At 36.5% G+C, this 22,994-nt stretch overlaps 1 protein-coding gene across 1 annotated transcript in view; it reads left to right on the top strand.

Moving 5' to 3' along the window:
* Nucleotides 1-4,039: 4,039 nt before the first annotated feature.
* Nucleotides 4,040-22,994, top strand: part of SLC15A5 (solute carrier family 15, member 5) — a 100,088-nt gene continuing 81,133 nt past the window's right edge. Inside the window, exons 1-3 of the mRNA XM_012662775.1 lie at nt 4,040-4,400; nt 8,906-9,128; nt 20,607-20,776. Of these exons, the coding sequence (XP_012518229.1) occupies nt 4,040-4,400; nt 8,906-9,128; nt 20,607-20,776 (754 nt within the window). The remainder of the gene's footprint in view (nt 4,401-8,905; nt 9,129-20,606; nt 20,777-22,994) is intronic.

The following is a 22,994-nucleotide window of genomic DNA, read 5'->3' on the forward strand; positions in this document are numbered from 1 at the left end:
CCTCAATGTCCACTGAGTTAAATGTAAATTTCATCCAAAAACACCCTCACAGAAACATCCAGAGTAATATTTGATCAAATATCTAGGCGCTGTTGTCCAGGCAAGTTGACACGTAAAATTAACCGTCATAGTTTCCATGTGATAACTCATTCCCACCTTATTTACTTTATACAGATATACCCTCTATGTAGAATTCAACATAGTAGCAAGATTCATAATTGTCATTGCATGATATGAAAGATAAACTATGGGAATACAATAGCCTTTATTCTTAGTTGTCCTCAGAAAGATGAGAAAACACACTATATTGCAGAAGAATATTTTCTGTGTTCTTGGGACTGTGTGAATTATTATCTGCTAGGGGCTGAAGTAATTCTCTTTCACACTGGACAGAAGGATCAAAGTGTAGATGTCATACAATTGCCAGAGCCTCTTTATAATAGGAAAGAAGTAGACACAGAGAATGTCTTTTTCACAAAACAAAAAGTAAAGCCCAATATGTTATCTTTCCATTTCACTTTAGACCTTGAACAATCTAGCAAAAAATTTCACTCCAATTCTTTGATGTACCATTTTTAATAATTAAATTACAGTGAGCCCAATCCTCATGTTCTTGACAATGCTTTCAAACCCGCTACCAAACCTCACTGTCAATGGAATTAAATGGAATCGATAGGCCTAAGGGAATAAATATCTGCCACTGACCTTTGTGTACACCATTTACAGAGAATTATTGAGCTAGAAAAGCTCTTCCTTTAAAAACACTTACTAGCTGTTTAGAGGACCTATGAAAAGTTATTCTGAAAATATATACAAAAATAGAAGAGTGTTACAGTAACACACTACAAAAACATTTTAGAAGGCACTAAAGTTTTCAAATTCATAAACTTCTTGGAGATATCTCATAGAGATGCTTTCTAATGCTGTATATTTAAAAACAGCCTCCTTAAAAGCAGGGCTTGCATTTCTGGTATGTTCCCCAAACAACCCTTATAGGATCTGGGTTCATGGTCAAAAGTTTGAGAAAGCCTGCCTTATAACTGATCTGAGACGAATATAATTAACCAACAATGGAAGAATAGTTAAGTGTTAATGTATCATAAAATTTATGTTTACAAAGAGTTTATAATGGTATGTTAAAATGCTTATAACAGTGCTTACAAATGGAGTGTAAGATATATGATAACTGTACATAATTACACAATTTAAATATTTAAAATCTGCTAATGAAAAATAGCTATGGAGAGAAAACATCAAAAGGAAGGCTTCAAAAACTTTCATTGGTTTTTTTCCATATTTAGGTATTTTCCAAATTCTACCCAATGTACATATATTGTGTACCTTGCTTCTATAGTGGAGAAAAAATATCACTTCATTACAGAGAAAGAGGGGCAGGGAACGGAGGACAAGCCTGAACTGGGATTGGGGAAAGGATTACGCAAAACTAAAATATGTATAAATTCCTACTCAAGGCCTCTAGATTGTTGATAAAGATGATGACATTCAATATTCCCTGCCAAGTGTTATTCTCAAGTGGAATTGATACTTGCCCTTTGAGATCACTCTGAACAAGGCACTGAGAACTAGTAGGGAAGTGACAATTAAAAAGAAGGTGTTTTCCCATTACTTCAACGTTATTCAGCAAAATCTCACCCTTCTAACTTCTGTTTTTTGTGCAAACTGGAATTTGGCAATGGTTCCATGAAGTTTCTCTAGGGCTCATTGCTCCGAATAGCTAGAAAACACAGGCATACAGCAGCAAGTAATAACAAAAGTGTTTCCACATACAATCCTTGACATGTCATCAGTCATTTTCTAAACTGAACCTCAGAAATAATCTTCTGAGACAGACTTTACTGTTTGTATTTTGCAGTTGATGTAATGGGCTCATAGACAAAAAAAAATTCACCTTAAGTGATAAAGGGGCAGGAATATCCTTCTAACTCCAGAGTCAGTAAACATTCTTTTTGACAACTACTTTGAACCTTGTTATAAGATTAAAATCAGATTTTTTCCCCTTACAGATAACTGAAATAAACTTTTTTTCTGAGTAAGTGGCTCTCGTGGAGAGTTACCAAATATCCCCTTCAAAAAAAGGCAAATGCTGTTGCTCTTCTTGACTCAGCTACCCCCAGCCTTCAGGCTCCTACCACCTGTGGCCTGTTCAGGGCTACACAAAGGAGCCCAAAACTTCAGACATGATCAGCATCAGGCCCTGGGAAGTGGCTCAGGGAATGACACTGCAGGAGCACTTTGTCAGGGACTAAATGTGTCAGCCAGTGGCTAAGGAACAACTTTCCCTTGCATCTGGGGCAAATAAAAAAGTAAAGTGTCGCTTAGAGTTCTTTGGAAGCCACAGAAGCAAAATGTATCTAACTTAACAAAACTCAAAACTGATTGGAATGTTTTGAGCCTTCTACAGAAGGAACAAGGAATCTTTCCTGAAAGGTAAGAACAAGAGAGGCACTGAGTTCTCCATCAGGGCCTCATGGGCAATCCCTTTTGGGTACTGCCATCTGAAAGACTCAGCTTGCACCCTGTCCATTCTTGAGTTAGTCCCCTCATGATTAAAATTCCAGTGGAGAAAGGCAAAAGGACCATCTTAGGCTGTGTATTGACCCCCTTGGACAGAATAAAAGAGATATCCTGATTAACACCCCCCCGCATGATCTCAGGTACTAGATGGGAGTCATTCCCCAAAGGAAGGGTGACCACAGGTGGGAGTTGGCCCAGGACAGTCCCATTTGATACCCGTTTTTCAGGAATAACTATAAATAGCATCACTTTTCGCTTACTCAAGTGTTCAAGTTTGGATAAAAAGTTGCATGATCACTCTACACAAAGGAAAAATAGGGCTTTGTTACCAAAGATGGAGTAAGTGATGCTGAGCAGATATAAATAGCTACCATCACAATGAGACTATTAGAAGGGGTCAAAACAGTGTTTCATTCCCAATCTCTCAGGACAAAAGATGAGAATCAGAGTTAAAGCCCTTGTCAGTCTTTCGGTTTTCACTCCAATATGAAAATAACCTTCCTGTACTCATGTGTTGAATTGATATGACTTTGCCCCAGTAGTTCCAGTCCCTTGTCTTCCATGTCCTTGCAGCTAAACCACTAAACATGAAGGTATTCTCTTTCACTGCTGCTGTTTTAGCTTAATTGGTGCCCTCCTGCTTTCCAGAATACAATGCTAACATCCATTCACCCAGCTGGAGGGCTAGGGTGATACCAGATCCAATACCCCCGAAAGCATGTGTAGCCTGGTTGCTGTATCCCTGACTACTGATTAACATAAGGGAGTCAAATAGCGCCTTTTGATTCTTATTTCCTCTGAGAAGCTGTTCTACAAGCATGGGGTCAACTTAAAGGAAGCAGGGTTTTATTTAATATTTTCTCCTTTCATTAGTGCACTTAAATTACTTTCTTGTAAACTCTGCTTGTTACCTAAATGTACTAGCACTTTCGTTACCTAATTAACTTTCTTATCAGAATTCCAACCAAAAATAACAAGAAATGTAATAATGATAAGGTTTCCTGCCCCCTCAAAACAGATTTCCTTTAGCGCTTTATCTCTTGGTACTGTTCTGGCTTGTTTAATTAAAGTATCAGAAATTAATAGATTCAAATTATTTCTTGATCTAGTGCTCAAATTCTCCTGAAAAACTGTTTCTTTTGCCTCAGTATTTAAACCTTTATCAGTACGAGGCAGATGAGTTTCCACATGTTTGCAACTGGGTTCACGTAATTCAGTATAATTTTGGAGGAAGAGCCTAATTTAGCCTCTAAGTAATTAAACAAACAAATCAGTTTGGGCTACACGGAGCTACTATGAACATTTAAATACTCATGTCTCCTCTCCTGTGCTCCTGGATCATCAAAATGAACAACATTAATGTGCAAAAAACCTTATGAAATTTTGGCATGGAGATGTGAAATTCAAAGCTGTGATCTTACTTATTTTTTCATTAGAAGGATGGGGATTAAAAAAATCACCCAGTTCAAACTACTAACGTAAGTTGCATACAAGGAGGGTGGACATGTCTGTCATAGACTTTTCGATAACTGATGAGGTAGTACCTTTAAATCACAGCACTGAGAAGGAGAAAACTGTAAGTCACATCGGTTATTTCTCTTCCTCATACTCTGTGAAAAAAATTCAGGTTGGAATCTGCTTGTTTCTGGTGGAGCTATGTGAGAGGTTCACTTTCTCTGAAGTTGTCTGCAACATGATCCCCTTTTGCACTGTTAAGCTTGGCTACCGCAACCACCAGGCAGCCATTTTGAACTTGTGCTTTACTGGAACTTCAATACTTACCCCTGTGATTGCCGGATGGCTCACTGATGTCTATGTGGGAAGAAACCAACTGGTGTACACTTGCTTACTTCTACATTTTCTAGGTGAGTATCCTCTGCTGACTGGATTGTTTTGCAACTTAATTGAATAGATTTTTGTTAGAACTTTTAGTTTACATTATCCCCACCCTGCTCTTAGCATAAAATGTGATAAATGAAGTAAGAACGTTGTTTCAATTTATTCCATTCTCTGTACTATTTGAAGAATGCCTGCATGTGTGTGTGTTAGAAAATACTTTGATACCTATATTATTGCGCTTATTATATTTTGTAACAATTATTTCTTTACATGACTATCTTCTGTACTCCTTAGAATACCTCTATTTCCCTCTTTTTACTCCAAGCCCAAGTCGTGACAAATTCCTTGTGAAATATAAATTTATTTGCTTCACAACTAAGATGAAATGTGCTAAAAAGGTTTTGAAGTTCATGTAGAATAATTGAGAAATGTTTTTATCCAATGGTGGTCTTTTAATTAGTCATATGTTAATTAAGATTGCATATGAAGACATGACTTCTATATTATTAACTATGGTTATATGCTTTTGAAAATAAGCAAATTCAGACACTCTGTGCTTCTTTAACATAGAAAAAAATAATAAACATCTACAAAAGTTTGGGAGTGAAGTGCTTGCAAGAAATGCTGGAGAAATAGCAAAAGAGTTGAATTAGGTAGAGAGCAAGTTGATCAATAGTCTAGAATTTTAGGCTGAAAAGTTCAAGTTATTCTTCATAGACAACACGAAGTCTCTGAAGATACAATGAAAACAAGATTTGAGAAATGCTCTTCTTCAATAAACAGGATGAACAACCACAGCAAGGGGTTAAATAGAGAGAACCTAGAAAATCTCAGGATGATGGTCTAAGCAATAGAAAAATGCCAATTCAGGACAGAACATGTGAAAAACTATAAAAACTCGGCAACTAAATAAGGGTACAAATACAATGGGGGAGCAAAAATTAACTCCAAGCTTCTGAGCTGAGGAACTTGGGAGGGTAGTGTGCTGTTCACCAGCAGTGAGAAGTGCGGCCGGAATGCATGTTGGTGGGAGGGTGAATGAGAACGGGATGGATACATATCAGGTACTCAACACACCACACAACTTCAGGCAGGTGGTAAATTACCGTTCAGGGAATCGATTAGAGTGTGACTCAAACCTGTAAATTTCATTGCCGAAGTCCTGTGAAATAAAAACTAAGTCTCTGCATGACAAATACTCACTCAACACTCAACGAATATTTCTTATTGACTAGCCTGTGCCAGGCGTTGTTCCAGGGTCTGAGAGTGCAACGGAGAAGAAAGTAGTCTGTTCCTGCTGAAGTTGACTTTCTGGTGCAGGGAGAGAAAAAATAAACAAGTAGATAGATATGATTCCAGGTGGTAATAAGTGTTATGATGAAAAATAAAGCTGGGTAAGGGGACAGGCTGGAATGGACAGTGACAGGGCTGCTACCTGGAATCAGAGAATGCTTTCTGATAAGGAGACATTGTAGCAAACACCTGAATAATTTGCTCTGCTTCACTTGGTAACAGGCCACACCAGTAGCATTTGGTAACTTCTTGTTTAACGTGGTATTTCCCGTCAGTCTAATTTCTGGGGTAAGTCAGTCATCAGACCAGGGTGGAAATCCTGCCTTTGGAATTTGGCAAACAAAAGACCTATGTCAACTCTATCTACATTCATTTTCTTAGTAAAAGTGTTTGCTTGTATTCTCCACTCACAGCTGCCATCAAATTCCAACTAGTCACCAAATATGAGAGGTTTTATCAGAAATGTCTCTTCTGTCTGAATTGCTACAACCTTAGCTCAAAAATGCAGCTTTTTCTTGACCACTGCAATGGCCAATGTACTGGGGCTGCCAGTTGTCAATCAGTCTCCAGTCCATACACCCTTATATCAGCAATACCAACTTCCAGAAAAAATGAATCTATGTATCGACTATATTATCTAAAAAATAAAATCTAAATTTATTAATTTAGCATACAACAAACTTTATAATCTATTCCATGCTTATCTCTCCAGACTTCTTGCTTAATATGCAATCCTAACTATGCTGAACTTCTCCTTTCCTGCTTCCCTAGCTTTCTAATCTTACATATGCTCTTCTCTCTGCCTGAAATTGTCGCCTTCCCTTTTCTTTCCACCCCATATCCAAAATTGGAAAACTCCATTCTTTCAAGACCCTTTAATGTTTGTTGCTAACTTCTTCGTGTTCAACCACATCCCGATGGTACCTATATGATTGCATTTACCACTTTATAATATAATTGTCCACCTACATGTCTGACTTCTCTGACAAACTCATTAGCTCCTAGAGAGAGGAGAACTCCCACCCCCTGTAGGGGATATGACACATCATGGAGCTTTATACAGAGCTACCAAATACAGGTATGCTAATTATGTAATACATACTAGCATACGTTATCATATACGTCAAATACGTATCAAATACGTTGTATTTTTATTACATTAATTTTACAGTAGATAGAAATAAAGTTTTGATCTAACAAGATCCATATATTATAACATTTTCTTAAAAGATGGAAGTAAAGCATCTTTCTAATTTACACAAAGGTACTATATAAACTAAAAGTGTCTTGTCCTTAAAGAAATGGTTGTTGAATGAAATGATTTCCCTGCACATTCCTTTTGGATATCCCTTTATCTAGCCAGGCCTCACATCACACTTCCAGAGGAGAGGATTGAGTGATGGAGAGACAACAGTTAGTTCCATATCTGGCTAACCTTGAAAAGAAACATTTCAAACTCAGTAATTGAAAGGGCCCAGCTCATGGTAAATCAATGTGTTGCCAAAAAGCTTCCCATTTTGAAAGCCTCTGTAGGGAGATGGAAACGTTAGACCCAGTTTTTATCTATAAGTGACTTATTACAGTCTAACTGAGAAAACTAACCACAAAAAACAACTATATAAAAATGCATACCAAAATATTCGTGCCAAATTAATAAAATGGAGAACAAAACTGACATGGTGGAGCCTTTTTTCACTAATCAAATTGGCAAAGCAAAAATTAATGATGGTAGCTAGTGTTGATGAAGGCCACGCATACAATGGTGGTAGGAGTTTAGATTGTTCCATGGCTAAAGAACATCTGTCAGTGATATTAAAAAGCCATAAAAATATGAATGCCTTTGACTAAGAACTTAGGCTAAGGAAATAATCAAAGCTGTGCACAAAAATTGTCATGGTAAAGGTATTTGTGCACTATTCATTCACAATAACTCAAAAGATTCTAAAACAAATTATGGTTAGAATGTCACATCATCACTACAAATCACGTTGAAAAAGAATATATAAAGATATTAAAAATCTTCATATTATTTGGTTATGTTAAAAGGAATCAACAGTGTAATCTCTACTTATTTAAGTAAAACATATTCATAAAAGTATAATATATGGTAAAGATTATCTCTGGGCTATGAGATTGTGGGGCTTTTGTATTATTCTGGGTGCTTTCCTATATTTTTCCAATTTTCTGAAGTAAGAATATATTACTTTTGTAATCTGATGAGAGGGGAATGCTGTTTCAAAAAAAAAAAAAATGATGATTTGACCACTCAATGGTAGGAAGTCTGAGAAGAGAGAGATTACATCTGGGTTACTCTGTAACACTGGGAAAGTCATAACCTCACTAAACCATTTCTTTTCTTCTTTTTTCTTTCTTTCTTTCTTTCTTTCTTTCTTTTTGAAAAATTGGAATAAGAAAATCTATCCTCTGACGTCACAAAGTTTTTCTGAGACGAAACAATATAGTACATTAAAATGTTTTGCAAAATATAAAGAGCTTAGCAAAAGCATAGAATCGTATCATAATTTTTATTAGACAAGGAAAACCATCAAGTGTGGTCCCTGTGAGGTGGCAGTGAGGTCACTCAACCCCCCTCTGTCACTCTAGGTCCTCCCTCCTCCCAACATGGGCATCACCACTCACATTCCTCTCTCCCCACCCGTCTCATCTCTGTGCCTGCCAAAGAAGGCCCATCCAGCTGCATGCAAAACAAGAGATGTAAGAAGGGCATTAAGAAGGAGAAAGAGAAGTAGGAAAGGAAAAAATAGGCTGTGTTCTCCTCAAAGTATGATAATGCTCTTCTTAGCAATTTTTATTTAACAGATTTCTGAGCTATCTGACATCATGGCGTTTTCTATCAGGAACAAGTAAGCCTTGTTAACAGTGGTATTCTCTGCGGGCTGGAATACAAACAACTTAGTTTTTTACACAATGCATTTCTGAATTGTTTTAACTTTGTTACAGTGGACATGATTTGCTTATACATTCTGAGAGAAAACATAGTTCAAGCTTGAGGGGAAAAAAAAAATCCCTAAATCTCTGGATTAGGTAAGACACACATTGCAGGAAATTTTCACACTCAGAAAAATCAGCCTATCTCCCAAATTGCAATGATTAACATAAATATTTTAATAATACAATCACATAATGATGCTACCGTCAGAGGAAAAACATTTATGATGTGATTTGGTGGTTCAATTGGTCTATACTATATTTATTCTTCCTTTTTCTCTGCCTACAGGTACTGCTTTGTTATCTGTGGTTGCTTTTCCCTTGGAAGATGTCTATCTGGGCACTTACCATGTGATTAACAACATACCGAAAAAGGAACAGCACAGGCTGTTTTATGTAGCACTGCTGACCATCTGCCTTGGCACAGGAGGAGTAAGAGCCATCGTTTGTCCACTGGGTGCTTACGGCCTTCGGGAGTGTAGCTCAAAGAAACGAAAGTTTTTTTTTAACTGGTAAGTAGCACTTGTTAGGAGGGAAAACAGGTCTATGACATTCTCCTCGCTTTTGGAATTTCTCATTGTTTGCTTTCTGGTCTCATTTTGATAGTCGTTGTTCAGTGTCTGTCATTGATTGGGCTGGGTAAGTGAGGATGATGATGATTCCATCAGTAATCGCGGTAGATTATAAGTCAGGTTCAGACCAGTACAGTGTACCAGAGCCTTCCTGAGACAAGCTGATAAATTTATCCTCCCAGTAAAAAGGCGCGAAGTGGCTTGTCACGTTGAATAGAATATGGCTTTGCAACCAATGAGGCCTGGGTAGAAGTCTCAACTCTGCCTACCACAAGCCAACTGACCTTGATCAAGTTATTTATTCCCTATTTCACTTTATTTCTGATGCAGGATAGTAATACTTCTCATGTATTATTAGAGCTAATAATATGTATATTGTGGCAAAGAACTTGGCAATTAGTGATCAAAAAATGGTAGCCAATATTATTATCAGTTACATCTATATTGTAATAGACTAATTTGGCAGGAATTATTAATATAAATTTGCAGTCCAATTCAGAGAGAAGATGGCAAAGATGAAAGAAGTATTTTACAATATGTTAAAACATCACCTCTGTTTCTCACCCACCTGACCCCCAATACCTGAAAGAGTTTATATACCATGAAAATCAAACTTCCTTTCTGTGAATCTGTCTCTCCCAGTGAGTTCTTAGACAATTCATCAGTTTGTGTGGTTTTTAAGGAACCAATTTCTATTACTAACCACAAATTCAAAAGAAAAATTGAAATTTAGATCTTAAGAGATAGCAGTCAGCATTTAGTATAAAATTTCTTTTTTGCTGTTGTTATTCACCAGTGGATAGCAAATATATGTGAGATACATTGTCTTTTTCCCTCTTTTCTATGAAATGGGTTGCCAACATTTTTCTAAAATATTGTGTCCTTCCATCAACGTTTGCAATGGATAAAGGCAATGCACAGACAGCATCAGACAAAAATGTTTAAAGAAAATTCATATTAAAAACACTAAATAAAAACATTTTAGAGTAAATATTGGCTAGGTGTATGGAGCTATCCCAGGCAATTTCTACTTTCTCTCTCTCTTTCTTCTGCTTTCTTTCTCTCTCTCTCTCATTCTTTCTTTCTTCCTTTTCTTTCTTCCTCTCTCTCTTTTTTAAAACTCCAATTATGTTAATATTACAAAGCACTCAGGCCTATTTTGGATTAAGTCCTAATGTCAGGGAACAATGCAGTTTTACCAAAAGGAAACTCTTTACTTCCTTACAGCAAATTCTGCCTCCTTGACCTGCCCAAAGGAGAAAGAAAAATCCTTCTTTTTTATTCTATTCGGAGGTTTTAATCCTTAATTAGCAACATCATTTTGATTAAATAAGACTCTGGAGGATTAAGACTGGAGAGCAATCAGTTGTTCTGAAAGATAGCTCTGGAGAATTTATTGTACTGTGGTCTTAGTCATTCAGAGTTGTGTTTAATCAAAGTGACATTTCTCAGTGTTGATTACAAAGGAGACATTATATGAATGAAATATTTCCTTTGGGAAACAGAGGGGACTCCCAACGGGTTTGTGCTTTAGGGCCTTGGGAAGGGGGTTGGGGAATGGGGTAAAAATGGATTTCTGCAGCTGTGAGGAGCCAGGCCAAATTTAGGATGAACACATTTAGGTTTTTAAAATTATTTTCTAATTTCATTAAAATCTCTGATAGTGTTTAAAAAATTTAAAGTTAAAGCATCTAGAAATGTAGGGCATTATCGGTAATCCCCTTGCAGGCTGACTCTAGTTGTTTTAGCTTTATTTTTCAGTTTAAATACTAAACTACAGGATGACTTTTTATGAACATTCACTTAGCTTGTTGCAGTTTATAGTAATGAATGCTAATCCTATTCCTATACGCACTGCGTAGGTTGGTGGCAAAATGGGCAGAAACCCCACCAGGCAGCCTGATAGCTGGCAGAGTCCTGGCTCTGTCACTAGGCGTTTTACGGCCTTTGGCAAGTTCCTTAACTTTTTAGGGTCCCAGATTCTTCATCCACAAAATGGAAATACCTTGGAGGGCTATTGTATCACTTATATATAAAGTATCCTAGCACGTTATAGGTATTCAAATTATGATAGCAATTATGATTATTGTCATTGCTAAATGATGACTAAGTCATCAGCAAAAACCGTTGTCTAAATGCTGGGAAAGGAGATCATCTTTAAAATGGACAGATTATTAATTCATAATCTATTTCTCCAAGTCAAAATTGCCTCTAGAAATTACAAACCTGGTAAATATAAGGAATTTCAGTAGTGCCTTTAAAAAATAACATACCATTTGAATCTATAACCACTTGAAGTCTGCATTCGGTCCTGTTTGCAGCACAGATGTCAGATGTTCGTAGCTATAGGACCTTTGATGAGATATGTCATTGCATCTATACCCCCTAAAGCTTCCCAGTGATCATGTGAAGCAGCATAGACTGGAAGTCTCAGGCACTGAAAACACCACTTCCGGGAAAAGCTGCCAGACGTAGGTGAGAAAACCACTCCAAGCCAACATTACCATCTAGTACTGGATTTTCCTCAACTACGCACCTCATTGAAAAAATAGAGCTAAACTCCCTGAAATCAAGAGGCATCGTAATCTGCCCACATCCTTGTGCCATGATCTCGATCAGAACTTGGTTCTTTCAACATATTTCAAAAGCTGAGGTGGACAATTAAGAATCACCACTCTGGAGATCACCTAGGTAAATATACCTGTGCAGATCCTTTTCTGGAAGCAAAAAGAAGGTGGATAATTCAGCCCGTTCATGGCCATAGTTTTAAATTCTACCACAATTAATCTCAAATCTTGCCTCTGCATCTCTCTACTTATTTCACCTGACAATTTGCATCCTATCTACATATCACAGTCTGTTGCTAAGGGGTTACAAGAGTGAATTAAACACGATCAAAAGCCCAAACAGAATATTGGTAAAGTTATGGAAAAAGTCTGGAGACTGACTTATTCCAACCCAGGAATTTTGAATATCTGGTACTCAAATTGACCCTGCATGCATGATAGTTGTCTCATACTCAAATATTCCTATTTTAATATTTACTCAAATTTAATAGATTTTATCTTAAGGAAACACTAGAGGTAAAAATTTATTATCCCACGGCATTTTTCCAGAAGCTGTTTTAATATTAACCAGAGCACTGTGGACAGTGATTGTCAATCCTAGATGCATATTAAAGCCACCTGAGGATTCTTTAAAAAAATACTGATGCTGGGCCCTGCTGTCAGACATTCTGACTATATTGGTTCAAGGTGGGACCCAGAGACCAGGACTTTTTCTTTAAGCTGCCTAAGTAGTCTGAGTTGAGAATCACTGCTCTAAAGCAGTATTGCTGAGTTTAATAATCACATGAGGGCCTTGTTAAAAATGTTTCCAAGGCTCCGCCCCATACCTCCCAGATTACAATTTCCAGGATGGACAGGTGGGGAATACATATTTTTAACAAGTACCGTGTTAGTTTATTTGGGCTGCTATAATAAATTACAATAGATGGAGTGGCTTATGAATAGAGATTTATTTTTCACAGTTCTGGAGGCTGCAATTCTAAGGTCAGGGTGCCAAACATTGTTGGGTTCTGGCGAGGCCCTGTTCCCAGTTGCAGACTGCTGGCTTGTTGCTGTGTCTTCACATAGTGCAAGGGGCAAAGGAGCTTTCTGGGGCCTCTTTTATAAGGGAATTAACTCCATTCAGGAGGCTTCCACCCCCATGATCGAAAGACTTACTTCCTACTTTCATCACCCTGGGGGTAAGATTTCAATATATGAATTTGGGAGGGGCACAAACATTCATATTATATCAAGTACCTCATGCAATTCAGAAGATCAAACATATTTTGGAAACAATTCCAGAGCCATAAGGAAGGGAGATTTCAAACTCAGTCTAGTGATATCTTTGAAAAGAAATGGAGCCACACATTGATTGAACATACCCATTGATTAAACATGCCAGGCAGCTTTGGAAAGTTTTGATAATTTATAGCAATTTTCACCATACTTAAAAATCTACCCAACTGAGAATTTCTACAAAATCCTGAGAAGAGAGAGAAACAAAATATAAATCTACATATATTCTTCAATAGTAAAATAAGAATTTATAAGGTACATTTCAGCCAACGAAATCAAAGCAGTTCATGGAATAATCTTAGTAATACTCAAAATATTCTCTGAGCTGCCTACTGGGGAGTAGTAGCCTGTACATAGCTTTGAAAAAAATCGCCAGACCTTCCAAAATTCTAATGCACGGGCTCCAGTGAAGTTTAATAAATGCTACCCTTTCACTCCAATAACAACAGGCAGCTCCTTCTTCATCTCTGCCAAAATGGTAAGCTTTCAGAAATACACTCAGAATTCCTCTCCAAACATATGTAACGGTGCAAACCAAAGAATATTGAAGAGAAAGAAAAAGAAGGAAAAATTCCTTATATTTATTGTCATTTATGTTGCCTCCTGCTTTTTCTTAAGCCCTGCCTGGTCTCTTTTAAGCTTGAAAGGTACACGAGTCAGGGCTTATTTTCATCAGTAAACTCGAAGACACGTGGTGGTTCAAAGATCCTAAATGCAAAAAATAAGAAAACTATGCAAAAAAACCACTTTAAAAAATGGAGTGTTGGCAAAAGAACGGGGAACAAGGAGGGAAAGGTTACAAAGTGAGAGAGGTAGAGCAGGAAAGAGGGTGAAGCAGTCCCCAAAATTTCTTAAGTAAAAGTATAACTTTTTAAATCCTGCTGTCTAGTCACTAAAATCGATCTTTTATTCACCCACCTTTAACAGCTGTGCTGAAAAATAAATTTACAGATAAAAAGGAAGAACTATAAAATTTCTACTTGCTCCTTTGTTTTCCATATACATGGCTGCCAGAATATTCTTTGAGGTACTTCAGTGAGCCAAGGGTTATGCTAAAAGAAGCAATCCACCATGAAATCAGAGCCCAAGTATTTTATTGACTTTTCTAAACAGTTCAGTTTTATTCCATTGAAGAGCCACAAATCCCCTGGTGAACTATCTCAATATTGCTCAATGCAGAATAAAATACTTTCTCTGAAGTCTTTGAATTGTCCACTAATGCTATGAAGACCTGAAACTTGCAGAAAGATTGTCTCCCCTCTGTGATACTTTCTCAGGTTAGGAAAGACCACTTTAAATCATTTCTCTTGAAATCACTGAAAATAAATGTGAAGCATGTCAACATTGGTCAGTCTAAGAAATGACAAAATATTTGAGTAACTTTAAAATTATTATGAAATAAAGTGAATATTTAAAATAATTTCAAAAGGATTGCTGAGTTTTACAGCAACAAAATTTCTTTCTTATTTGTATTCAATACCATAGAATCATAAAAACCAAAAAAAATTACCATTTGTATATATTCCCAGTTATTTGCAGTTCACAGTCCGTATTTAAAAGTAGACTAAAGAAACATATTTTTACTGCTGCTTTCAATTTCCCTTAATCACTGGTATTTGTTTTGCTTTAGTGCTTTGCTCTCTGACTTTCTCTGTGAGAGGTGCTTTATATATTCAATTTGCTAGTGAGCTGTGAGATGAAAGGAGTCTTAATGAAGAGTTTGAAGACTGTGGATTTTTATTTCTTTTATTCTTTTACAGATGATACATATACAATTTCATCCTTAATTTTCTATGGCTTGTCCTGTCCATGGATCAACAAAGACATATATAAAACATGCCTATACTAGGTAATTCTTTCAGAAAATTACACAATCAAATAGGTCGGGTGGCATTTGTTAAAAATACATTTAGTACTTATGTGAAATCTCTTCCTACACAGATATTCCACACTATAATTCTTTAGTTTCTAACTACCTTTCACAAAATTTAAGTCTTGGAATAATTGTAATTTTCCTTGACCCTCTTTAGAGCAATTCAGTTGACATCACCATGTGGTGTACTGAAGAGTCACACAGTGTCCTCTTGGATTTTCTCAACAATGCTTACTTAACCTTTTTAGAAGGGTATCCTAAAGATCGAAAGAACTGTAACATTGCTTTTGGCTCCAGTTTCTCTCAGTTCCTACAGCCACAACTCCGTGTACAGCTTGCAACAGCATGAAAGGATAACCTGAGGCTGAGCCTAAGGACTCTTTCCAGTTGTCCTAGAAAATTCTAACTTTGTACCCCGCCTACACTGTGATAAATAAATGTCTACTAGTAGATTATAGTAAATCAGTTTGCTTAGAGTGGCCATGCTTGACATTCTATTACTTTTCCAGGTCAATTATTGAGAGGTTTTAGTTCTGTTTTGTTTTTTTGTGTTGTGTTTGATTAATTTTTTATAGGAAATACCAGATTATTAATCAGTTTGTTACTTACCATCCATTATTGTGGAGCTGGTACTGTGCGAGAGCTCATGGAGGTAAGGAAGTGGAGATAAAGAATAAGGCGTTGCCCTCAGGGAGTTTCACAGTCTATCAATGAAAAGCAAAACTGACAAATGTGAAATAATCAGAGAATGAATATTTGCTTTAGAAGTTCAGAGAAGAGAACGAGTCAAATATTCAAGAGAGTAGTGAATGAAGGAAAAGAGATTTGAGATGGGACTTTGAAAGTGAGACAGGGTCAGCCAAAGGACATGAAAAGTTATAAGATGAGAATGAGTAGGTGTGCTTCTGGCACAGTGAGGAGACTAGCCTGATTTGACGTGTGTCTCCTTTCCAAATATATATTACGTATCTATCCACTTCTATTCCTTTCCTTTGCTACCACCCTGGTCCAGTTCCTCCTTAACTCTCAGGCAGATTACTACAATAGCTGTGATTTTTCTCCTTACCATGCCCCATGTACAATTCATTGAGCTGACACAATAATCTCTTATTCTTTTTTTCATTTAAAACCAGATCATTACGAGCCCCTTGCTCAATTCCCTTCAAATGGCTTCCCAAATGCACTGAGAATAAAACCCAAACTTCTTACCATGGACTTCAAGGCCCTAAATGATCTGGACCCCACTTACCTACTTCATCTTCTCTTCTAACATTCTATCCCTTGTTCATCCAACTTCATTGCTCTTTTTGTTCCTGAAATCAGGATGGGAGAAAAATGAAGAATAATGACAACATTTGCTTAGCACCAGACAGCTACAGTCTGTGTTCTTCATTCACGTGTTACACAAATCTTCTCTGTATGGTGTGATGCCCATTTCTAAAATTAACCTGAATTCCAGAGAGTGTAAGATCACAGATCGTGAGATTATCAGAGTTGTAAATCAAACCCATGGTCTTTCGACCAGCATTGTGAGGTGGTAGAGGACAATATTTATAATTAATGATATATGAAACATGATGAGAGAGATGAGTGAAAGTTAAATTCAAATGTTAAAACCTGGATTAATAAGGAAATGATAGTGTCATGAAATTGGTAGCTGCAAAGCCTTGGAATATTAAAAGGACATTTGGCCCAATGAGACCCGCCTTAGAGGCTGTGCCAGGACGGTGGCTTCTGCTCATGGCACTGCAACAACACAGCCATGTGAATTTGGATAAGTCACTTCAGTTTTGCAAGTCTCAATCTGAAAGAGAGGGAGAAAACTTTTGTGACCTTGGGTTAGGCAATAATTTCTGAGAAACAACCAACCCTAAAACTGTGATCTGTGAAATAATAAAATTGAAAATTGGACTTCATCAAAGTTAAGCATTTCAGCTCTTCAAAAGATACTGTTAAAAGAATGAAAAGACAAGGCACAGACTGGGAGAAAATATTTGCAAATCACATAATTTTTAAAGAACTCATATCCAGAATATATAAAGAACTCTTAAAACTCAATAATGAGAAAACAAACCCAATTTTTTTTTAATGGGCAAAAGATTTGAACACAAACTTCACCAAAGAAGATATACAGATCATAAATAAGCACATGAAAAAATGCTCAACATCATTAGTCAGTAGGTAAATGTAAAATAAAACCACAATGGGATACCAATACACACCTACTATGCCAAGTATTGGCCAAGATGTGGAAGGATTAGAACTCTCATACACATGAGGTGGTATTATAAAATGTTACAACTACTTAAAAACTATTTGGAAATTTCTTAAAATGTTAAATGTACATCTATCATGTCACTCAACCATTCCACTCCCTAGGTTTTCACCCAAGAGAAATGAATGTGTATGTCAATTCATGAATATTCATAACAGCATTAGTTGGAATAGCTATATGCTGGAAAATATCTATCAACACATAAATGGATAAACAAATGGTGGTATATTTACATTAAGAAATACTGCTTGCAAATAAAGAGGAATGAACTACTGATAAATAAATCTCAAAATAATTATGCTAAGTGAAAGAAACCAGATAAAAAGATATGGATAATTTGATTTATTTTTAAAAATCTAAGAACTGCAAACCATACCGACAGAAAGAAGATCATGCTTGCCTGAAGTTAGGGAAGGGGTCATGAGACGGGCAGGATGTTGGGATTACCAAGGAACATGAGGGAACTTTTAGAACTAATGGACATGTTCATGAACTTGAATATGGTGGTGATTCCATGGGTACATACATATTCAAAATTTATCAAATTGTACACTTTAAATACATGCAGTTTATTGTATCTCAATTATATCTCAATAAAGCTGTTAAAAAAACAAAAAAGAAAGTAACAGAAATCAAGATAGTATGGTATTGGCGTAAGGATAGATTAGTGGAATGGAATTGTGAGTCAGAAAACAGAACCACATTTGTGTGGTCAATTGATTTTCAACAAAGGTGTCAAAAAAAATCAATGAGAAAAAGATCATCTTCTCAATAAATTGTGCTAGAATAACTGAATATCCATATAGGAAAACTTTACCCATGACACCCTACTGAAAAATTAATTTGAATTGGATTATTGACCTTATATATGATCTAAAACCATAAAACTGATAAAAAAAATCATAGGGGAAAATAATTGCAACCTAAGTTTAGAAAGTATTCTTTATAGGACACAAAGAGTGTGAACCAATAAAGAAAAAAAATTGATAAACTGCAATTTATCAAAATTAAAAATCTTTATCAAAAGATATCATTGTGAAAATGAAAAGGCAAGCCACAGAATGTGAGAAAATATTTGTAGAACATATATTTGACAAAAGACATGCATCCAGAATACATGAAGACCTTTGAAAAATCAATAATAGGAAGATGAACTACCCAATATTTTCTTTGAAAATGGAAGATTTCTAGTATTGGTCAAGACAGAGTAGCCCCATTTCTTCCAAGTACTCCCTCCCACAGCTGAAAAGCCCGGACATGACACAACGAACAAACACTGAGAGATTCTGAAAGATGGAAAGAAGACAGACTGTGTCCAGGGACCTTTGAACTTCAAGAAGGACAAAAATGAATTTCCTGGTTTTCTTTTTGTTACCAGTGGAGCAGTGGAGAAGCCTGACACCGTAGAATTGTCGGGGTGTGGCAGGGAACAGGAAGCTCCAAGAAAAGCCTGCTCCCTTCAGCCAAAGTACTAGGAAAGAGTTAGTCTAACATAGAAGAAAATCCTTTTGACAGTATCTGCTCTTCTGCAACCAAACTCTATGAAAAACTAACCCCCCACCCCCACCCCCAAACACTGCTGGCCTCATAGTTTCAGCAGAGATGAGCAAGAATCTAATATTCTTCACACACACACACACACACACACACACACACACACACACATACACAACAGCAGACGCAGGCAAGGACACTCTGATTTCCAGCTTGAGTAGTGTTAGTGGGACCAAGTGAGGAGCTTAACTTTCACTTTCTGCCCAGCAGGAAGTGACCTCCCCGGTGGTGTCAGTTGGGCAAAGCAGGGAGCAGAGTCTCCACCTCCAGCCAGCAAGTGCTGGGGCTAGTCTTCAATTAATTAACAATCTAATTCCATATTCTCTCTTCCTCTTTTCCCCATCCCCTCACTTTGTTGTACTCCCCTGTGCAAGGAAGGAAAAAATCCTGTTAAAATTCAACTCCCCACCTATTCCATTTTTGTATTCACACATCCAAACAAGTCTGGAGAAAAATGCAAAATCGTGCTGACTGTGTTCATATTAAGTTCATGACCAGTAAAGTGTCTCCTTACCATTGCCTACCAAGTATGTAATATGCAGTCAATCTCCCTCCTTCTCTTTTAGATGACTGTTACTAAGCCTTTTCTTTCTTCTCAAACTTCTAATAGTCCCTTCCCACAGCCATTTTTACCTGTTGACTTCACTTCTTCATTCACTTAGTAAAAAAAAAGAAGGAAGGAAAGAAGAAAAGGAAGGAATGAAGGAGGGAAGGAAGGAAGGAAGGAAGGAAGGAAGGAAGGAAGGAAGGAAGGGATTAATTAGAAGATGTGGTGGACATGCCATAGGTTTATCCCCACTGGATCACACTCTTGTATAGACCCATCCCCCAGAGTGTGGGCACAACCTGTGACCTGATTCTAACCAACAGAATGTGACAAAGATGATGGATATCACTCCCCTGATTATGTTATATGGCAGAAGCGAAGGGCTTTCGCAGAGGTAAGTAAGGTCCCTAATCAGTCGATTTTGAGTTAATCAAAGGAGAGATTATCATGGATGAGTCTGATCTAATCAGGTAAGCCCTTTAAATTTTAGTAATAATTTAAGTGTAATAAAACTTAAATCTGTTAGTATTTGCAGTGCTGAAACACTTATTAGAACTCATATATGTAAACTACATATATAAATGAGTAAATTTTGTTGTATTTAATTTTACTCAATAATTCTTTTTTTTTTTAGTTAATGTTAAGACCCCTCCTTTGCAATAGAATTCTAATAGCAGAATTGAGACTCAATAAAAGGTTGAGAGGTAGAGTTTACTTTCCCAGAACTTGCATCCCATACTACTGGGGTAGGTATCTATTTGTGATACTAATCATTGAGAAGAAAAACCAAAGGTTTTATTCAAATGTCACTCATTTCTTTGATTTAATGCCTATTCTAGGTGTAACCCAAGTATCCCTGAGTTTTCCGTGTTTTTCTGTACTTTGAAAACTGGAATATATGAGAAGATTCAACTCTTTAACTGTTTAACCTTTACCAGGTTTATTAAGGGTATTTGAATGACTAGGTATTGTCTATGGCTTCATTAACATCACAAGAGAGTGGAGCAGTTGCTGCAAAGACCCCTATGGCCTGCGAAGCCTGAAATATTTTCTATCAGGCCCTTTACAGAAAAAGTTTGTCAACTTCTGATTTAGAAAAAAGAGAGGACACTCTTTCTACATCTATTCTAAACAGGAATGAAACAAAGACATGGCTGATATGTGTACATTTATTAAGAAATCTAGTAAACGATATTGGCAAAATCTGGTTCAGATAACATGCCACCATTTCATAACTTACATTTGAATGAAAGCATTAAAATTAGAAATTGTTATCTAAAGTAACTCAATGACATTTTTATTTTTGTCTGTCTGTATACCCCAGGTTTTATTGGCTCATGAACCTAAATGCAATCATCGTCTTTCTGGGAATATCTTACGTCCAGCACTTGGGGGCCTGGGCCCTTGTTTTACTTATTCCTTTTATGTCTACACTTATGGCTCTGATAACTCTTCATATGATGTGCTATAACCTGATTTATCAGCCAGAAAAATGTAAGTAAATTATACTTCGCATTAATTTTTTGGTTGTTATTGTTTATTGACATATCTTCTTCCTCTTACATCCCCTATAACTTTCCTTTCAACTCATAGAATTTGGAGATTCTGCCCATTATTACCCTTGATAGCAACAGAGTCTGCAAGAATATCCATATTCTCTATCCTCTTTTAGTTTTCCCTTGCTGAAAAAGTTTTAGTAGTGGAATATTTCAAGCATAAACAAAAGTGAAAAAAAAAATAGCATATGAACCTCACCTATGTAGCTCTCAGCTTCAGCAATTATCAACTCATCTTCACTTTTTATCCATCCCATCCTGGTAATTTTGAAGCAAAAACTAAATATTATTTCATTTCATTAGTGTATTTAGTTATATGTATTTATATATAAATATATATTTTGATATATATTATGTGAGTTCACATATACATAAAAATACCTTTTGAAAAACATAATCACAATGTCATTACACTCACGTGTTTGTGGAGGGAATTTCTTAACAGCATTAAATATCTGGTCACTGTTAAAATCTCCCTGATTATTTTCATTTTTTGTTTATCTTGTTTTATTTTACAGTTCGTTCCAATCAAATTGAAATAAAGCTTATATATTCTAAATGCTAGATATGTCCCTTAAGCCAGTGGTCCCCATCCTTTTCGGCATCAGAGACTAGTTTCATGGAAGACAGTTTTTCCAAGGGTGGGGGAAGGGAGGTGGAGCTCAGGAGGTGATTCCAGCGATGGGGAGCGGCTGTAAATACAGATGAAGCTTTGCTCGCTTGCCTGCCATTCACCTCCTACTGTGCCCCCACTTTCCTAAGTTTCATGGAACCACGGAGGACAGTTTTTCCACGGATGGTGGAGGGGTGGGCAGCAGAGCTCTGCAGCCTGGTCCCTAACAGGCCACAGACCGGTACTGGTCCACAGTCAGGGGGTTGGGGACCACAGCCTTAAGCCGTATATATTCCTCATGCCTCTCTATCTCTCTTTGTTTAATTTCTTATTTTTTTGAAGAAATCTGAACATTTTATAGAGCATTTCACACAGTCTAGATTTTGCTGATTGCATTCACATGGTGCCATGGAACAAAGTTTTCCCTTTTATATTTTAATAGACCTAGGTACTTGATCAGATTCAGACTTTTTTTTTTTTTTGACAAAATTTCTACATAGATGGCATTCTGTACTTCAATCAAGAGGCATAATGCCTTTGTTTTACAGTGTTAACATCCACTGATGATTTTTGCCTAAATCCACTACTCTACTGGGGGTTGCAAGGTGTTGATATTCTGCATTTCTTGCTCTTTTATTAGCTGAAATAATTCTATAAAGAGAAGTAACTCCTCATCAAATGGTTAGAGGTATAGCTTATGTAAGAAAAAGAAGATAAATATTTCTTTCCCTCTATCTATAGATTTTCTAATTATTGAGTTGAAACTTCAACACCCTGCAAAGGTGACCTATTAGGGTTTTTTTTTTAAACTATTATTATGAATTCATGACTTAAACATTTTGACATGTTTCAATCTACTACTGTTAGTAATGGTCAAGTTTTTCCATACTTGGGCAGTGAGGTCCTGTTCATGCTGGTGTCTGAGTCCTTTGGACAAGCTTCTTGCTGTCTTTACTTCCTTGATTTTTTATGGATTATTCCTCCATTTCTTTAATAAAGGCAAATATCAAAATATGTGTGTGCATATATGTATGTATATTTTCCTCCCTTCTGATATAAGCAGTAACATATTATTCACACTTTTATCATCTACGTTTTTCATTTAATATTGCCCTGGTATTACTTTATAATTGTATGTAAAAAAAGTCCTCATTCCTTTTGATAGCTGTATAATACTCCATTGTGTGATGAACCATCATTTATTTTACTAGTCCTATACGGATAGACATTTGGGTTGTTTCTTTACGTTTGCTGTGTTAAGTAGGTTCTAATAAATAAGCCTGGTGCATACTTCTCTTTGTATTTTTTTTCCAGTATATCTTTAGGATAGATTCCCAGAAGTAGGATTGCTAAATCAAAAAGTAAGTCCATATATAATTTTGTTACTTGTTACCAAATTTCTTTCTAACTTTAGCTATTTGGAGGCTTCTCTCTTTTTTCTCAGTCTAGATAAGGGTTTGTCAATTTTGTTGATCTTTTCAAAAAACCAACACTTGGATTCACTGAGTTATACCACTATTTTGTGTTTCCACAAAAAATATAT

This window comes from Propithecus coquereli, unplaced genomic scaffold (genome assembly GCF_000956105.1).
Source record: "Propithecus coquereli isolate 6110/MARCELLA unplaced genomic scaffold, Pcoq_1.0 Scaffold78, whole genome shotgun sequence".
NCBI classification, from domain to species: Eukaryota; Metazoa; Chordata; class Mammalia; order Primates; family Indriidae; genus Propithecus; species Propithecus coquereli.